The 18,689-nt window shown below is 56.9% G+C and overlaps 1 protein-coding gene across 1 annotated transcript; it reads right to left on the bottom strand.

Annotated features, from left to right (window-relative positions):
* Window positions 1-3,455: 3,455 nt before the first annotated feature.
* Window positions 3,456-14,588, bottom strand: CHRNA4 (cholinergic receptor nicotinic alpha 4 subunit). Its single transcript, XM_007524420.3, has 6 exons — window positions 14,302-14,588; window positions 13,141-13,292; window positions 11,343-11,387; window positions 11,147-11,256; window positions 7,318-8,575; window positions 3,456-4,991 (listed from the first exon to the last, which is right to left on the bottom strand). The coding sequence occupies exons 1-6, from the start codon at window positions 14,378-14,380 to the stop codon at window positions 4,866-4,868; spliced, it is 1,770 nt and encodes a 589-aa protein (XP_007524482.1). The 5' UTR covers window positions 14,381-14,588; the 3' UTR covers window positions 3,456-4,865.
* Window positions 14,589-18,689: the final 4,101 nt, after the last annotated feature.

An 18,689-nucleotide genomic window follows, 5' to 3' on the forward strand; every position in this document is an offset into this window, starting at 1 on the left:
CAGTGGATAAAAAGGGTGAGGAAGAGATTCTCAGGACTTAAGAAGCATTCTTAGCAACAGCTGGCATCATCTTAGTAGCTATGCAGTGAAGCATGTGGCAGGAAAGCAGGTAGTTTCTGGGCACTTAACCTGTAAACTCAAGGGCATAAAGATACTAAACTGCCCACAAGGACTCACCAGTGTTTAAGGGAAAAATCTGGCTGAGAAATAAGTCAGTGGTCTGCTCAGCCCCTGGCAGCCAACTAGAAAAATAGACCCTGCTTCTTCTTTGAGCACTCAGGAGAAAGCAATTATCCTATGCTGTTACTTTCCAAAGTTAGAAACATGACAGCAATACTGTATACTAACATCACAGGTACTAAACTGGTCAGTGACATGTGATACAATCTCCCCTTCCCCTACCCACCAGACAGCTCAACTATAGAAACCATGATAAATGTGCAAGCTTAGATGTACCCAAGACACACTCATATCAGAACCTACAGAAGATCAGTTGTACAAAGATCTGGAAAAATGTCTTAGATAGAGTTAAGAAAACTCATTATGAAGGCAATTCAGGAATATAAACTTAACATGCAGAAACATACTCAAGAACTGAGAGGTCATTTCGCCAAAGATATCCAGGAAACTGAAAGAACACCCAAGCTCCTGGATCCAAGCTGGCACACACAAAGACACATCATAGTAAAACCATCCAAAATCAAGGAAAACGAGAAGTGCTGTTGTGATGAAGTATACGGCGACCATAGCAAGTCCGGCACAGCACTGGGCTGACGTCAGCCTTGGCGACAGAGCATGCAGTAATCTGCGCAGGTGCGCAGTGGACTGTGGGTGGATCTGGTCTGTGCGGTTGTACAAGGCATTGTGGGTGGAATGAATAGACTCAAAAGCACAGCCAGCTGGAAGTCCGGGCTCCTCTTTGGCTGCTGCTTCTTCTACTCATATGCATCTCGGCTGAGGCTGTTTTGAGGTGCCCACTATGGCTAGTTCTCCTGGACCTGAATACGTGTGATTTCCCTACGAGGGGTCCAGCAGTAACGCAGCAGGTTAAGTGCACATGGTGCAAAGCATAAGGACCAGCTTAAGAATCCCACTTCGAGCCCCCGGCTCCCCACCTGCAGCGGTGTCACTTCACAAGCGGTGAAGCAGGTCTGCAGGTGTCTATCTTTCTCTCCCCCTCTCTGTCTTCCCCTCCTCTCTCCATTTCTCTCTGTCCTAGCCAACAACGATGACATCAACAACAACAATAATAACTACAACAACAATAAAACAACAAGGGTAACAAAAGGGAAATAAATTTTAAAAATTGAAAGAAAAAGACTCCCCTACACCCATGAACAACTTATACCTTGGCTGGTAATTGTTTATCTCATGAGTCTGAACTTTTAATAACTATTCATGGACTTTATGGACCTAGTGTATCCTTAACCCCTGATGATAATTGCTTATTTTGCAGTACCTAGATATTTGCCCTTCACCCCTAATAAAGCCTTTAATTGTTTAAACCTGCTCCAAGTCGTCTCTCAGCCAAATCCATTACACACTGCAGCCAAAGCCCCTTTTAAGTTCAAATTTCATCAAAGTGCAAATTAAAACTGCAGTGAGATTCCACTTCACACCTGTGAGAATGGCTTACCTCAACAAAATGGGAAATGACAGGTGGTGGAGAGGCTGTGGAGGAAAAGGGACTCTGCTACACTGTTAGTGGGAATGCAAATTGGTACAACCCCTTTGGAAGACTGTGTGGACAGTCCTTAAACAAATGAAAATGGAATTATCTTATGATCCAGCAACACCACTCTTTTTTAATAAAGATTTTATTTATTTATTAATGAGAAAGATAGGTGAGAGAGAAAGAACCAGACATCACTCTGGTATATGTGCTGCCAGGGATTGAACTCAGGACCTTATGTTTGAGAGTCCAATGCTTTATCCACTGTTCTACTTCCCTAACCATAGCAATACCACTCTTAAGGATCTATATAAAGGGCACAGAAACACTAATTTAAAAGGACATATGAGCTCACAGCTGCATGATTCACAGTAGTCAAAGAGTGGAAGCAGCCTAACTGCCTATGAACAGATGACTAGATGAAAAAGTTATGGGGCATATACTCAATGGAATATTACTCTTCAATAAAAAAGACGATGTATCTTTTGAAAGAAAATGGATGGAACTGGGGGTGGTTATACTTACTGAGGTCAGTAAGGATATGAAATAGAGACATAGACACTGGAGTTTCCCCCAGAGTCATGGCACCTGCTAAGTGCTACAGGGGCTCAAACCTGGGCCACAGGCATGGCAAGGCATGTGTCCTACCTCATGAGGCCTGTCCCAGTTGGGCACTCTGCACTTGTCAGGGACCCATGGGGTGAAACAGTTCTGGCGAGGGTGGGCATGACACCGGGCGAGGCCCATTTCTGTCTCAGCACTGGGTGAAGGGAATGCCTAGGAGTGCACCAGGGTCCCACTGGGCCTGCCCTCCTGGGGTGACAACAACTGTGGCCTGAGACACCATGGCCACGCCTGAACAGTGACTCCCAAGTACATGCTGCTGGAGGGGTGTGCTGTATGACTGCCCAAGAGGGTTGAGAAGAGGCAAGTGGGTGGAGGGAGGAGAGGAGAGCCTCGAGGCCGGGCCTCAGTAAGTGTGTCCCTGGCACATATGAGGAAGAAAAAGCCAGCTCCAGGCTCAGCGAGACCCATTCTGTGGGCCTCAGGCAAAAGTAGTCTGTGACTTGGCGTATCTGCCCTGGCTGCCTGGGTCATGGTGTGTGAGGGGCAGGGATGGGAGCTGGGGGGCCTCTGCATAGGGCGAGCTCCCTAGGTTGATGCAGGGGGTGCTCCTGGGCCTATGGGGTGTCAGATGTGAAGCCCTCTTGTAATACAGTAAATACAGAGGTGCTGAGGGGGAAGGAGCTGACAGGACCCCCCAGAACTGGACCCACATGTGCTCAGCAATTCAGCTCAGACCCCAGGGGACCCAGAGGCAGAAACTATGTGACAGAAGCATGCTGGTGACACAGTGGGACAAGCAGCCTGAGACACAGGAGACTCAAAAGACACCACAGAGGGTCCTCACGTGGAGCAGAGCAAGTGGTCTGGGGAGGCAGAGGCACACAGGGTGGGGGGTGCTGGGGTGCAGCTATGTGCAGCTGTGAGCACAGGGCCTGAATCTGGTGACACTCTCTGATCAGTAGGTTTAAAAGCTTGCATTTGCTCACATTCAAGTTGTACCTGAAAAACAATAAACCAACAGACAAATACTGAGATAAATACAGAGCCAGCCAACAGCACAGGGTGGTGGTGGTGGATGGGGGGAGGAAATACACCTAGATGGGCCGGGTGATGTCAATATGATGGTGCAGTTTTGTGTGTGGCTATTCTTTTTAAATATGTTAACTTTATTTTCTAGGCCAAAGAGAAATTGAGAGGGAAAGAGATGGGGGTGGGTGGGGTGGGGGACAGATAGACCTGTAGGGCTACTTCACAGCTGGTAAGGCTTGAACCCGGGTCCTTCTGCATATGCACATGTGCACTCAGCTCAGTATGTCACACACACACACACACACACACACACACACACACACCGCCTCCAGCCTCTATTTTTGGCTATTGCAACTTGTCTCAAGTCAAGAAAGCAAAAACCATCTGAACAAAAATCAAAAACAAAACAACCATTAGGCCCAGGGAGATAGCAGAGTGAGTAGTGCAACAGACTGCCAAGCCTCAGGCTCTGAGGTCCCAGTACCACTGAGTCCCCAGTACCACTGTAAGCTAGAGCTGAGCATGGCTCTGGAGGCACCCTCTTTCTTCCCCCCCCCACTCTCCCCTTCATTAAAAAATAAATGAATAAATGAGCATTTTTGAAGAAAAATCAAAACAAAACTAGAAACCAAGAAAGGGGCAGGCATCCGTAGCCCTTGGGTGGGCTCTGCAGACCTAGAGAAGCCGGTCAACTGCTGGGCGCCATAGCTGCTGCAGACATCTGGGCTGGGTTATTACGAAAGCTGGTTTGAGGGCCTGCACGGGGTCAGTATGTCCTCCCCCACCACCTCTGAGGAACACCCCATCGCTGTGAGGCAGACCTCCTGACAGCTCTCTCCCAGCCCCATGAGGATCCTCCACTCGCACACTTACATGGGGTCCTTGGGCCTCAACTCAGACTGAGGAAGGTCTTTGAGGCATCTGTGTCCCAGAACCAGGCTGGGAGGGGGGCCTGGGAAGGGGTTGTGCTGGACACTGCCTGGGTCCTGGAGGCCCAGTGCCCACAGGAGCTTGGTGCATCCCCAGGCCTTGCAGAAGTGTACTCACTGGGGCAGAGGGTGTTCTCACCCAGGGTACCTGCAGGACTGTCCACTGAGGAGGACAGAGCTAGACCACTCCTCCCAGTCCCCCCCACAAAACCTTAGGTCTGCACTGCTCACGTGCTCTGAAAATGAGACTTGCTTTGTGTGGTGAAAGAGCAAGTCCCCATGGAGTGGCCTCTTTTCTCTTGGTGAGGCTGCTGGAGGAGTGAGAGGCAGCTGGACTCCTTCCCAATGTCCAGACTGAAAGGTCAGAGGCCACACCACAGATGGCCTGCGGGGTCAGTCACTGAGACTGGAGGAGACAGGGTGATGACCATGCTCAGACAAATGTTAATTAGACTCAGGCAGCAACACCAAGGAAAGGACAGGCGTTTCTGGCTGGCTCCCTTAGGGCAGGTAAGGGGTGGACACATCCCAACGACCAGCACAGGGGTCAGCAGCTCCTCCAGAACATCTGACAGTGACACAGACGATGGGTGACAATTTAGTAGATGTGGTGCAGGAGGCCCATCGAGAGCCTGGCAGACACCACTGTGCCTCCACCCAGCCTGGCTCTAGATCATGCCAGCCAGCCAGGGGGGCAGGAAGAGGCCCACGGTGCCCAGCAGGCAGACGAGCACAAACACCCAGAGGAAGATCCGGTCGATGACCATGGCCACGTACTTCCAGTCCTCCTTCACCTGAAAACAAGCACACGGTCACTGTTGACCACTGCTCATGACCCTGGTCTGGGAGAACCTTCTAGAACCTGGGCCCACGTGTGGCTGTATCCTGGGCCTGTCACCCCAGGGCTTTGCACTCCTATATCAAGGTGAGAAACAAGGGATGATGTGGCCAGCTGATAGCTGCTGAGAAATGCTCAGTGAGGTTCAGGTCCTTTTGGGGAGGGCCACGCATGGCCAGTGAGCTCACAGGAGGGGAGGTGGTGGACACCTCTGCAGGAAGCCAAGGGCCAGACTACAGCTGGGAAGGGGCTTGGAGATTACTGAGTCTACCCCCACCCCACCTTTGCAAGCAGAGCAAGTAAGACCTCAAGAAAGGGCTTCCACACCCCAGTCAAGCAGAGCCAAGAGTGTTCTAGGGGTTCTGTCCACTAACAAGAACTGGGCCCTACTCTGGAATGGGCCGCTGGCCTGGCCTTGCCCCCCTTCCTCATGGGTCAGTGGGCTCTCCCAGCTCCATCTCTACAGGCAGCTGTGAGAGGGGTTAGGGAACCCAGAGAGGGGATGGCTTGAGGATGGGGAGGGGGCAAACATACTTGAAGTGATATGAGCAGGCTTCCTCTCCCCCACCTGCCACTCACCTGAACCCCATGAGGAAGGTGACATTCCATTTACTAATGGGACACAGAACAACTAAAGACAGGCTACAGTTCACCTTCCCTACGTGGGAAGCAGATCCCCCTGCCACCCAGCAGCCATCCCCTGGCCCTAGCTCCTAATTCAATGCAGCCTGCCCCACCCCCAGATTGAGCAGGAGCACCCCCTCTTTCTGGGACCCCTAAGAACAAATGCTGGGAGGGATGTCCACCTGGATGAGCCATTCTCAGGACAGCCTGGCCACAGGGCCTGGGACTGAGCCCTTAGCTCTCCTGGGTAGATGGGTCAGTGGCCATAAAAATTGGGAGTGGCCAGTGGTGGGCAGGTGGGGAGGGGGCCTTCCTGGCTGCCATTTTCTGCTCTGATTTTCTCTGTGATCAGAGGCCTCCCAGTGTTTTAAACCAAACAGAAAGGGCCATATTTATCCCAAGCCCCATGAATGAAAGGTCCCCCAGGAAGCCTCTGTTCCCCAACGGCCTGCAGCAATTTCTCCAGCTCCCCTCCCCTTCCTGAGGATGAAACAGACCAAAGCAGCCCTGAGCACCTCAGCCTGAGGATCAGGAATGCGCACAGACCAGAACCAGGTCATGGGCGTGCACGGCTGAAGGACGATGGAAAGGCCCAGCTCACACCTACCGCCGGATTCTATTAAGATTTTGATTAAACTTCTAAAGGCATTAGTCACTCCCGGCAGCCCGATCTGACCCCACATCACACGTCCCCAGCCAGCAGCTGTCTAGCATCTCAGGAGCTAGAGCAACGCCAGGGCCCCAACCTAGGTGGAACTTTCCAGAAAACTCCCTAGTGATTTCCCAGCCTCTTGGGATTCTGTAGGGGTGACTGTGGGGGACTGCCCACTTCCGGGGTGGTGCTCTATGTCCGAGTGGGTCCCAGTGTCCTGCTAGGACTCCTGACCTGTGTCCATTGTGTCCCACACCAGCCCAGCCCATGACCAGAGGAGGCAGCACCCACGATACAGGTAGGTGCCAGAGGGGCAGGGCCTCCAGGAGGAGACACAGCACCCCCAAGTGCCTAGTGTCAGAGCTGGGATGCATAAGGAAGCAGCAGGAACCCATAAGGCCCCAAGGTCAGGCAATACAAGTGAAGAAGGACAGGGGAGCCAGGGAGGGCAGTACCTTTCTCCCAGAGCTGGGGACTCCACCCTCAGCCTGGACTCTCCCCACAAAGGCATTCAGGACCCAGACCCCTGTATGAGCTGGGAGATATGGGTCTGTCAAAAAGAAAAGGCAAGACTCCCCCAATGGAATCAAGGGGCAGGGCGTCCTCAAATTGGAGACAAAGAATGAGGGTTCTTTAGCTTCCTTTGAATCCATACTGTGTAAGGATGAGGGGACCCCGCTATGCTGGCACCCACCCCCCAGACATGCTAGCTCAGGATGCCTGGCTTTCTGGGGTCCCCAAGTCCCCAAGGTTGGACCAGCATCATCTCCTCATACCCAAACACAGGACTCTCCTCCACTTCTCGGAAGCTTTGCATGAGGTGGGGGTGGGGGTGGGGGTGGTATTGGCAGGGTCCTCCCCTATCTGAACATCCTTATCTCCTTACAGCTTTGGCTTCCCAGAGTCCCATGAGTGGGGTGCCCACAGGAAAGAGGGGGTCCCACAGCCCAGAGGGAGTCGCTCAGTCACCCCCAGCAGTGCCCGGAGTGGAAGAAGTGGAACTCACCGAGAAGTCGGTGTCCTCCGCCTTCAGGTGGTCAGCGATGTACTGCACGCCCTCCACTGCTCGTGTCAGAGCCGGGGACAGTGTCAAAGCACGAGGTGGCTGCTGTGGTGGCGCCTTGGTGCTTGGCAATGTGGGAGGCTCCTTCTTGCACTTGCACTGGCGGGGGGAGGGCTGCTCTGGGGATGGGGGCTGCATGCGGGAGCCCTTCACCAGGGTGGGAGAGCCCCCTGAGCCACCACAGTACTGGACGCTCCGAGACCGGCAACGAACACCCCCCTCCACCCCCTGGCCAGGGCTAGACACGTGCTGGGCGCTCAGGGACTTGGCCTTGGCCAGCCCGGGGGCCGGGGAGCCAGCTGGTGGGTGGCAGGGGCTGGTGTCCTCAGGCCGGGCTCCAGGGATCCGGTCTGGGGACCCAGGGCCAGCTGGTTTGGCAGGTGCATCTGGGGGACTCCTGGCAGCAGCAGCTGGGGGGCCAGGCTCAGGCCAGAAGGGTGGAGTGTTAGCCATCTTATGCATGGACTCGATGAGCCGCCGGCAGTTGTCCTTGACCACGGAGGGCCGCTTCATGAAGAGAAGGCGCGGCACCACATCCAGGAAGACTCGGCGAACCCAGGCAGGCATGGTGTGTGTTCGCGGCGAGCGGTGGTGCACGTTGAGCACAAAGACAGTGATGATGATGGAGAGGGTGACGAAGATCATGGTGAAGAGCAGGTACTCGCCGATGAGCGGGATGACCAGCGAGGTGGACGGGATGATCTCGGTGATGAGCAGCAGGAACACGGTGAGCGAAAGGAGCACAGAGATGCAGAGCGTGACCTTCTCACCGCAGTCAGACGGCAGGTAGAAGACCAGCACGGTGAGGCAGGAGATGAGCAGGCAGGGGATGATGAGGTTGATGGTGTAGAACAGCGGCAGGCGGCGGATGATGAAGGCGTAGGTGATGTCGGGGTACACCTCGGCACAGCACTCGTACTTGCGGGTGTTGTAGGTGCCCACGGCGTCCACGATAACCCACTCACCGCTCTCCCAGAAGTCCAGCTGGTCCACGCGCCGGTGCATGCTCACCAAGTCGATCTTGGCTTTGTCGTAGGTCCAGGAGCCAAACTTCATGGTGCAGTTCTGCTGGTCGAAGGGGAAGAAGGTGACATCAATGCTGCAGGAGCTCTTGTAGATGGCCGGCGGTGTCCACTGCACACGCCCGTCATGGAACAGGTGTGCCTTGGTCAGGTGGGTGACTGCGAAGTCACCATCAGCGCTGGGCAGGGCAGAGGGAGAAGGGGGTGAGGTCCCCAGTCTGTGGCCCCCACTGCCCTGCTGTCCTGGCATGCCACTCACCTGCCCCACCCTGGGTGACTGGGGTGCCAGGGGCACCTCTCGGAGGCCATACAGACTCAGGGCAGGAGGCGGCCAGCCCCCAGGCCGCCCAAACCCTCGCCCCTGGTGGGTGGGGCTGGGATCCCTCCTGCTCTGAGTCCAGATGCAAATGGGAGGGAGTTCAGCACGCCTGTGGCAGCACCTATCCTAAAACACAGCTGAGTGCTGGCTGGGTCACCCCTACCCTGATGGAAGATGGGGGTGAGACAGGGACCAGGGCATCACCACCCTGCCCCAAGATCCTGAGTCTATGAGCCTAGGAGTGGTCATGGACACTGACCAGGAGGCCTAGAGGGGTGTTAGAAGGGTATAGGTTCCTGCAGGGGGTCCTGAGGCTGCACACTGCATAAGGGTGAGGGGTCCTGATTCAGGAAACTAGCACTCCTTCTCATGTCCTCCTGTCCCCTCTCAGGCAGAGGAGTGCAGAGGCAGTGAGGGCTCAGCTACATTGCTCCTCTCTGCCCCGTCCACACCAATCAAGGGCCAGGGCCTTAGGGTAGCTAACTGAGCACCACACCACAGGCAACAGAGCTTCCCAAGGCCTCTCCAGACCCATGTGTCCCTCCTGGGTCACCTCTTGGGGCTTGGCCATACTCAGGGCAGGGGTGACCCAGCACCCTGATGTGTCCCAGAACAAGCGCCACATCAGACATGCTGAACTCTTTCCCATTTCCTTCTGGACTCTAGAAGTAGAAGGACTTCAGCCCCACCCGGCAGGGGTGAGGGCTCAGGCCTTCTGGGACTGGCCTCCTTCTGTCCTGAGTCTAGGAATGTCCAGCAAGGCCTCTGGTGCCCAGGGCTGGGGCAGCAGACACTGAGGACAGGCTTCCCCCAGCAAGCCCACCTCCATCACCCCCCACCCCCTCTGGCCCTGTGCTGTTACAGACATAAAACCTCACTCAGCAGTTTCTGGCCCCACCTACCCCCTCCTGGGCTGGGACCCCAGGAAGCCAAGGGGTGTGTACACAGGGGCTCAACCATCAGACCAGGAGCCTGTGCAGGACTCAGTCCAGGGCAGGAATGGTGAAACTGTCCAGAGGCTGTTTCATGCTCAGACCCCAGGACCCCCTTCCCCAATCCCTCATGATGCTGCATATGCCGCTGAGCAAGACCCTCCCCCAAAGGACTGATGCTTTGAAGTCCAGCTTGTCCCTCCACTCCCAGCAGTCTAAACTGAGCACCCAAGCACCCTGCTACCCCCAGATGCATGGGGGCAAAGCTGTCAACCTGGAAGTCGGCCTCCTGGGACGCAGGCCACAGTCCCAGCTGCCAGACAGTCTATACTCACCTGTCCCCAGGCCTGCCTCGAGAGCCTCCCCCCAGGGAAGTTGGGAGTCAACCCACCCACCCTGGGCTGTGGTCCCATTAGGTGCTTGATCTTGGGGTGGGCCATGTGGAGAATGGGATGCCAGGAAGGCCCAAGCCCCCACAGCCAGTGGTTGGGGCTGGCAGCACTGCCCCGGCTAAAGCCACCTTCCCACAAAGAGCTGCTCCCCTGCCCCCCACCACGCACACACCACACACACACACACACACACACACACACACACACACACACACACACACACACTACACCCCTGAAACCATCTGTGCCTGCACCACGGCCCCAGCACCCTTATGGGAATCCATTAAGCAGGAAGAGGAAGAAGAGGCAATTGTTTCTAATCAGCTAAGAATGCTTTGTAGGTCAGGCCCACAGCCCAGACCCAGGAAGGACTCCACAGAAGCTCTGTGGGGCCTTTTCAGATGGCTGGGATGGGGGACTAAGTGCCTCCATTTCCTGTGCATGTGTGGCTGGCGACCCTCTGCCCCCAGGCCTGAGATGAGACCCAGGGAACCGTGACATTTTGCTGAGAGCTGAAGGCAAGACAGCAGGGACATGTGAGGTGACAGAAGGGAGTGTGGGGTACTGTCAGGGAAAGGCCTGGAGTCTCCCTTTCCTATGTCCCCTGAGGGACAACCTCCCCACTGGCCAGATCAGGGACCCAACCTCTGCTGTCCACTCCCAGCCACTGCTTTTGTCCTGCCCTCCAAAGGGGCCACTTGGGATGTTGTGACCTGCAGCAGCATCAAAATCTGTCGGCCCAGTGCTACCACACGGCCATGGACCTGCCCATCCAGGACATCTGGGGTGGTGCCCTCCTGATGACTGCCCATCACCTGGCCCTCCTTCCCTGAGCCCCCTGCCATCAGGCTCCTGTGTGAGCCTGCACAGTGACACACACTATGGCAGAGAGGGGACATCCAAGGCCACCAGTCAGTCACACAATTACCTGGGGCCTGGCACAGAAAAGTCCTCTGCATGGTCACAGCCAGCTCATTCTGGAGATGACCAGCTCCCAGGGGAGCATCTCTGGGGCCCAGTCATGGCCGGGAGCCAGAACCCCTCTCCCCGCCAGTGTCTAGGCCCACTAGCCCCCCATACCACCCACTGAGCCCACCCCCCCCTCACTTGTTGTAGAGCACGATGTCTGGACGCCAGATGAGCTCAGAGGGGATGCGGATGGAGGTCACATTCTCATAGTCAGCTGGGTCCCAGCGCAGCTTATAATCGTGCCATTCCTGGACAAAGACAGGAGAGTCGGGGAAGGGCAGCAGGGAGGGAGGCAGGAGAGGACAGGGCAGAAGCAGAGACAAGGCACCCTCACCTGCTTCACCCACACGTTCGTTGTCATCATCTGGTTCTTCTCATCCTAGGACATAGGCAAGGAGGTCATGACCCAGGTCAGACAGGGACAGCCCAGAGTGACCTCAGGAAGGCATGAGCACCCTGTCCCTGGAAGCAACCATGCCCAGGAGGGGGGAGACAAAGTGCTAGTCAGGGTGGCTCTCCACTAAGGCCTTGGATATGGGCAGGTGAGGGACAGGGACATATGGGGTGACAGGAGGAGGGGTGCTATCAGGGAAAGGCCTGGAGTCTCCCTTTCCTATGTCCCCTGAGGGACGATCTCCCTGCTGGCCAGATCAGGGACCCAAACTCTGCTGCCCAACCCCAGCCACTGCTCTTGTCCTGACCTCCAAAGGGGCCACTTGGGACATTGTGACCTGCAGCAGCATCAAAATCTGTCAGCCCAGTGCCACCACACTGCCATGGACTTGCCCATCCAGGACACCTGGGAGGGGCACCCACCCACTGACCGTATAACACCTGGCCCTCCTTCCCTTAGCCCCCTGCTATCTGGCTCCTGTGTGAGCTTGCACAGTGACACGCTCTATAGCAGGTGCAGCCTGGTCCACAGACATGGTTGTAGGCCTGGGGCCAGCACCCCAAAGCAGAGAGGCCCTGTCAGCACTAGGAGCAGGTGGTGCATCATTGGCCAGCAGATAGCCGAGCTCTCCTGCTGATGCCCCCACTACTCCTTGAGGCCAGGGGCCTGTGAAGGTCCCCCATGGGGTCTCAGGCCCTCCTGGGAACTGGGCAATGAGGCACAGTGGGGGGGGGCAGTGAGGCCCACCACCTGGGGCAACATGCTAGTGCACTTGGAAGCAAGCTTGCAGACCTTACTGTCCTGAGTGGACGCCTGGCCATGCTCCAGCCAATGCTCTTACAGCAGCCACTCAAGGCCCATCCTTAAGAGCTGGCTAAGGACAGGATGGACTGGCCAGTCCCCAATGCCAGGGCCTCACACAGTCAGGCACTGGCTGATGCTGCAGTACCTCCTCCCCACTCGCCCCCCTGCCCTAGCCCCTCAGTGAGCAACAGCCATCACCAGGTTTCTCTCAAAGGTGCCACACACACACAAGGTCTCCTAAGAAAAGATCCCCCCTCCATTGGTACCACCTTAATATCACTGGAGTTTGGGGCCATGGCAGGGGAGTGGGGGCCTTGGAGTTAGCCGCAACACCTGCACCAGACAGATTTAGCCTCTTGAACACAGAGCCAGCAGGATCCTTGTGAGGAAGCCTCAAACTCACTGGGCTTCCTAGCACCCCTTCCCTGCCAGGCCAGAGTTCTACACCCCAAGAGCCTGGGCTCCCTGCCCCAAGCCTGTGTGCCCACCACCTACTCAGATCACATGGCAGGAGGGATCTGAGCCCAAATTAAGTCTGCCCCCCCAGAGTCACAAGCACTTGGAGGCTAGGTCCCCAAGTCCTCCCAGCTAGCCCCCTCTAGAACCTTTCAAGAGCATGCACCCAGCTCAAGGGGACCCCTGATCCAGAGCCATGGCTCACAGGGACCTCCTGAGCCAGCTGGCACACCGAGCCAGCTCCTGGACACTCCTGAGCCAGCTGACACTCACCGCGCTGCTGAGAGCTGCCCACCTCTTTTGAGGTCTTGGGGCGGGGGGTGGGTGGGAGCAAATGGGGCACAGCACCTGCCCATCTCTTGAGCTTTTAGGGGTGCATAGAGCCCTCATGGGGTCTTCTCCACTCAAGAAGGCTCTCCCTTGCCTCAATTCTCCCCAAGCTGTCCCCATCAAGGTGTCCCAACACACACACACGCACCACATCGATGAGCTGGGCGATGGACAGGCCGAAGTGGACGAGGACTACATCTGAGATGTTGGCCACAGGCCGGGACCACTTGTTGTAGCCCGAGAAGAGCTTCCTCAGCAGCCGCTCCTCTGCATGGGCCCGGGTCTCCATGTGGCCCCCCACTGTGGAGGCGGGCAGCTTTCAGAGGGTACCCACACCCAGCCACACCCCACTCAAATCCCTCCCCAGGATCTGTAGAGCAACCCCCATGACTACCTCAGTTTCCCTAGGTGCTGGTGTAAATTCCTCAAGGAAAACACCCAGCACCCCATGGAGGAGAGAAATAATCCACACAAGGACTCTGGAGGCAGAGGGCAGTGGGGCCTGGGGTGGGTGGGAAGCGAAGATTTGGCCACTGGGGAAGCAGCTGTGCCTTATGCTGGGGGGGGTCTCATCTGCAGACCTAGACAGAAGCCTGGCCCCCCATATCTCTGGACACACTGGCTGCCCTGGGTGAAGTTCATGGAGCCTGTGCTCCCCCCACCCCCTTGCCCAGCAGTGGCTGGCAACCTGCCCCTCCCCATGACCCACTACACCACTGAGATGGAGGGGGCCAAAGCCCTGCGCCCCCTCCTCCCCACTGCAGGTCCCATTAACTGTGAGCAAAGCCAGCACTTGGAGAGTGTTCCCTAGACCCCAGGGACCCTAATTCTCAGCTTAGAGCTCCCCTTATCTCTGCAGTCCCTTTAACTAAAGGTGTGCGGGGGGGGGGGGGGGGGGGGAGGGCGGTAAATCCCCTCCCCCAAGCTCCTAGATAGAACCTCAGATGCTAGGGCCTGGAGATGGGGGACCCACCCTAGAAAGCCCGAAGGAGCAGAGAAGGTGCTGACTACCCCTCTGACGCCACCCCCACCCCACCCTGGAACTGGCACAGGAGGCATATGCAGAATAGGTGAGGATGGGGGGAGGTGTGCCCCGCCTCTCTCTGCCCCGGTCCGGCCCCGGGGTCCTCCCACCCAGCACCCCCTCCCCGCTTCCCCGCGTGTTAACTCCTTCCCCGCCGGGGTTTAGTCCCCGCCGCAGGACAACCTCTGCTTTTAGGGTGGGGACCGCGGCCCCTCCTCGGGCTGAGCGGGTCCGAGGCCGCCGGGGCAGACAAGCGAGGAACCCGCTCAGCACCTCTCAACTCACCCGGCAGGAGGCCGACGCCCAGGAGCAGTAGCAGGGCCGGCAGCGGAGGCCCTTGAGCCCCCGGACCCCCGAGCTCCATGGCGCACCGAGCGGCTCTAGACGTGGCCGGCTGCGGGCTCCGCGGTAACCAGGCTCCCAGGTCCGCGCTAGCCCAACTTCATGCCGCCCTCCGCTCCTCCCGCCGGGCGCAGGGCTGCTGGCTCGCCTCCTCCATCCTAGAGGGGAGGGGAGGGGCGGGGCGCGCTGCCGGGCCGGAGGGTGCAGACCTCCACCCTGAGGGGGCGCAGCTTGCCGCGGGCAGGGGCAAAGTTTGCGCCGCGTCCCCCTAGATAGGCGGGGCAGGTGGGTCGAAGGTGGGAGTCGCTGCCTGAGCCCTGGGATCCCGCCGGCTTTCGCGACACCTGCCCAGCCCGCGACCCAGCCGGCTCCCTAAGGAGCGCACACCCCCGGGGTTCCGCGCCCCGGGATAGCTCCAACACCCGCCCCCCCTGCAGTCTGCAGAATTGAGCGTCCCGGACGCACCCTCTTCTCCAGATGCACGTTCACTTGAAGGTCTCTCACCGCCCCCACCCCCGTTATCTTGACCCTGGAGGACATGGGAACCGGGACCACCTTCCCCGGGAGACGGAAGGATCCTGGCAACCCCGCACCCGCACCCCAGGCGAGCCCCTTGACGCAGCTTGGCGGTCGGCCCGGGCGGGGTCTGCAGCCTCTCCGTGCGCCTGCGAGCTGAGGGGCAGGGGGAGGGGGGTGCGGATGCCCCCCAGCTCAAGAGCACCCCGCCCCCTCCCCGGCTGCGGGCAGTGGGTCAGGGGCGACTGCAGTCGGTAGAGTCCCCAGCTGTTTGGAGAACAGACTGCGGTACCCCAGACGAGACTTGAATAATATCCTGCCGAAACCAAGATGCTCGAGGTGGCGGGGTTCCCTCGGCCCCCACCCCCAACTGCAGCGGTTGCGGAGGGAGGGGCCGCTTTGTACGCCGGGAGTAGAGGGCGCCACCCTGCAAACCGAGATGGAGTGGGGATGCGGGTCAGAGTATCCACTGCAGGCATCTCTGTGCTGTGGGGGCGCCCATGAAGAAGCTGCTGTGGGAGGATGGGTCCCCTCAGCACCCCCACCCCCACAAAACGATGCTTGGGAAAAGCTGGAGTCCCCAGGTAGCCCTGCCATCGGGAACAGACTTATCCCTTACACATATACCCCTGCCTGTGTGCCCTCTCACCCTATTGTCTCTGCTCTGTGTCTGCCTGCCGCTCCCCCTCACCCCTATGCGGTGCTGCAGGTCCCGCCCCTCTCTCAGACCCCCGGGGCTCTACTGGCTAGAGTAGCCAGTGCTCCACTCACAGACTCTAGGCCCCCATCCCACCCCCACCCCTAGCCTCAGCAGCCAGCCAGGCCCGTGCATGCAATGGACACCCACAGAACTTGGCAGAGGGGGAGTGGCTTGATTGTTCCAACATACGGGAGAGGAAAGGAATGCACAGAGAAGTTAAGTTACTTGCCTAAGGTCACACAGTCAGAAGTAGGCTTCCAACGTAGGTCCTCTGGCTCAAAGTCTGCCCTGGCTCCCTTCTGGTGTTGAGCAGGGCTTGTCACGTGCTCACTTGTTTTTTCACTTGAATGGCCTGGTGAATTGGCACAGCCTGTCTGCAGACACAGGCCCCCCAGCTCTGGTGCATGGCCCTGGCTAGTCCCCTCACCCCTTCTGGAGCTGCTTTGACTTGATGATTTGCCTCCTTTCACACTCTGCACCCCGCACCCCACACCCCCCCCCCACACACACACACATATGCCCTTCACAGTGCCAGGCCCTAGGCTTTCCTGGGCTGAAGCCCTCTGGGTGAGGGAGCTCGAGCCCAGCCTGCTCCCAGCCACTCAATATCCTAGAGGCAAAGGCCACCTCCTCCCCAGGGCACCAGCCACATGAGGATAAAGAACCTACTGGAACCCCTCTGGGAGGGGACAAGCTGGTTGGGGACAAGCCAGTCAGGCTGAGCATACTGTGCTGGCTACAGCCCACCTCTCTCAGGCAAAGCCAAGGTTCCTTGGAGGGTAGGGGTGTCCCCATCCCAGCCTCTGTTTTCAGACTCTCCCTCTGGGTGTGTTAAAGGTGAGCCTGCAAATGCTGGGCCACAGTCAGAGGGGAGAGTGGCACAGGGTGTGAACTTGGCCAGCTCCTGAAGGCTTCTTGGAGAAGGGAGCACACAGGACTCAGGGGACCCTGGTGTCCTCTCAACTGTGTTCAGGGATTCACCTGCTTACTTTCTAGACTCTGGAATTTTCTCAGGGAATGTTCATTTGGGCTAAGGTTTCTGAGTCTGATTTCTGACAGCTATCTAGGATCAAACAAGTGTGTGCTCTTTCTCTCTCTTAATATGTTTTATTTTTTCTTTCTATTTTTTTTTTGATAGGACAGATAGAAATTGAGAGGGGGAGGGAGAAAGAAAGAAAGACACCTGCAGCACTGCTTCACTGCTCATGAAGCTTGAACCTGGGTCCTCGAGCATAGTAATGTATGTGTTCAACTGGTGCACCAGTGCCTGCCTCCCTTTTTATTTTATTTTAATGAGATACACACACACACACACGCACAGAGAGAGAGAGAGGGAGAGGGAGAGAGAGAGAAGAAAGAGAACATTGTTCAGCCCTGGCTTGTGGTAGTGTTGGTGATTGTTTTTTGCAGAACTACTATGCTGACCCCTCCAGTCCTAGACAAACTCTTCAATGAAAGCCCTCCAACTCAACTGGCCTGGCTCAAGGTCCAACACAGAGGATCAAGAGGCCTTCCTGGGCCTGTGTGTGTCCAGGGACAGGCTCTCTAGCTGTCAGCTCAGCCCTGTGTTCCATTCTCTTTGTCCAACTCAAGCAGGGCCAGGTTCCAGTTCTGTTGGGCAATCCCCCTGACTGAATGGGTTTAACCAGGCCTGTCTCTTCCAGCCAGAGGCCAGGAGGGGGTCAGAGGTGCCTTAGGGCTCTGGGGACACAGTCCAGGGTCAGCAGGCACTCATACATCTGTCCAACCCCATTTGGCTCTCTCCCTGTGGATTTGCTAATGCAGCAAGATTAATCGGGCCTAACTCATTAATTTGCAGGGCCCTCCTCCCCACCTGCGCTCTGCTGCCAGCTCAGTGGGAACCAGTGACCACACAGCCTCTGAATTAGATGCTTACTCCAGGCAGCCTGCTCACACACTGCTGCTTCAGAGGGAAGGAAAGCCCTAAATCACAGACAAAGGCGACCCAGGCTGGGGCTGGCAAGCAGGAGCCTGCCTGTGAGTGGGGAGTGGGGGAGCTGGCCTCAGGGGACCCCACCCCACCCCCAGCCAGCTTCAAAGCCTGGCTTCTGTGGAAAGTCATCCATTCAGGAAGTCTCCCCTCCCCCTCACTGTGCCCTCTCCACCCTCCGCCCTGTCCCAAGGACATCACCGTGGTAACCAATTGTGGGTGTAAACAAGGATTTGAGTTAAAGGTGGGAGTAGCAGATAGCCTGAATACCCATCAGCATGGAGGGCTGATGTGGGGGATCCTTCAATGACCCCCCTGAACCCAGAGGTGGTGCTGGGAGCTCAGGTGCTGACACTGGGCTCCTGCCTGTACTCACACCCCCCAAGGGGTATCCCTGCTCCAGCCTTGCAGACACACAGGGCTATGGGCAGTCCACCCCTCCCAAGTGACATTGAATGATGTGCCTTGTTTTTCCAGGGGTCACAGGGCAGGCCTGTCAAAAGCCCCTAGCCCCCAGAGATGCTCAGGACGGCCTAGTAAATAAGATGTCCATTGTGGGATCTCTCCACTCACTCCCGTAGCCACACTGTGTGCTGCTTCTTAGTGTTTTTCACCTCCCAGCAGATTACCTCACCTCACCCCAGCCTCCCCTCCACACTGCCAATAATGTGAGGCTCCCTAGAGCCTTAGCAGCAGTTGGATACATGTGTTGGATGGATGGATGGAAGATGAATAGGTGGAGGATGGATGGAAGGAGGGTGGGTGAGTAAATGAACGGAGGGATGAACGAATGGATAATTGGATGAGTGAGTGGGTGAAGGGTGGCTGTTAAGAGGAAACAAAGGGGGTGGGTAGTGGTGCATTAGGTTAAGTGCATGTATTACCATGCAGAAGGACCAGGGTTCAAGCCCTCAGTATCCACCAGCAAGGGAAAGATTTATAATCGGTGAAGCAGTGTTGCAGGTGTCTCTCTGTTTCTTTCTCTCTCTCCCTCTCTCTCTCTCTCCTCCTCTCAATTTCTCTCTGTCTTATCAAGTAAAATAAAACTTAAAAAGAGAGAGAGAGAGAGAGAGGGGTTAAGCGCAGGTGGCGCAAAGCACAAGGACCGGCATAAGGATCCCGGTTTGAGCCCCCGGCTCCCCACTTGCAGGGGAGTCGCTTCAC

The sequence above is a fragment of the Erinaceus europaeus genome, chromosome 14, assembly GCF_950295315.1.
Source record: "Erinaceus europaeus chromosome 14, mEriEur2.1, whole genome shotgun sequence".
NCBI lineage: Eukaryota > Metazoa > Chordata > Mammalia > Eulipotyphla > Erinaceidae > Erinaceus > Erinaceus europaeus.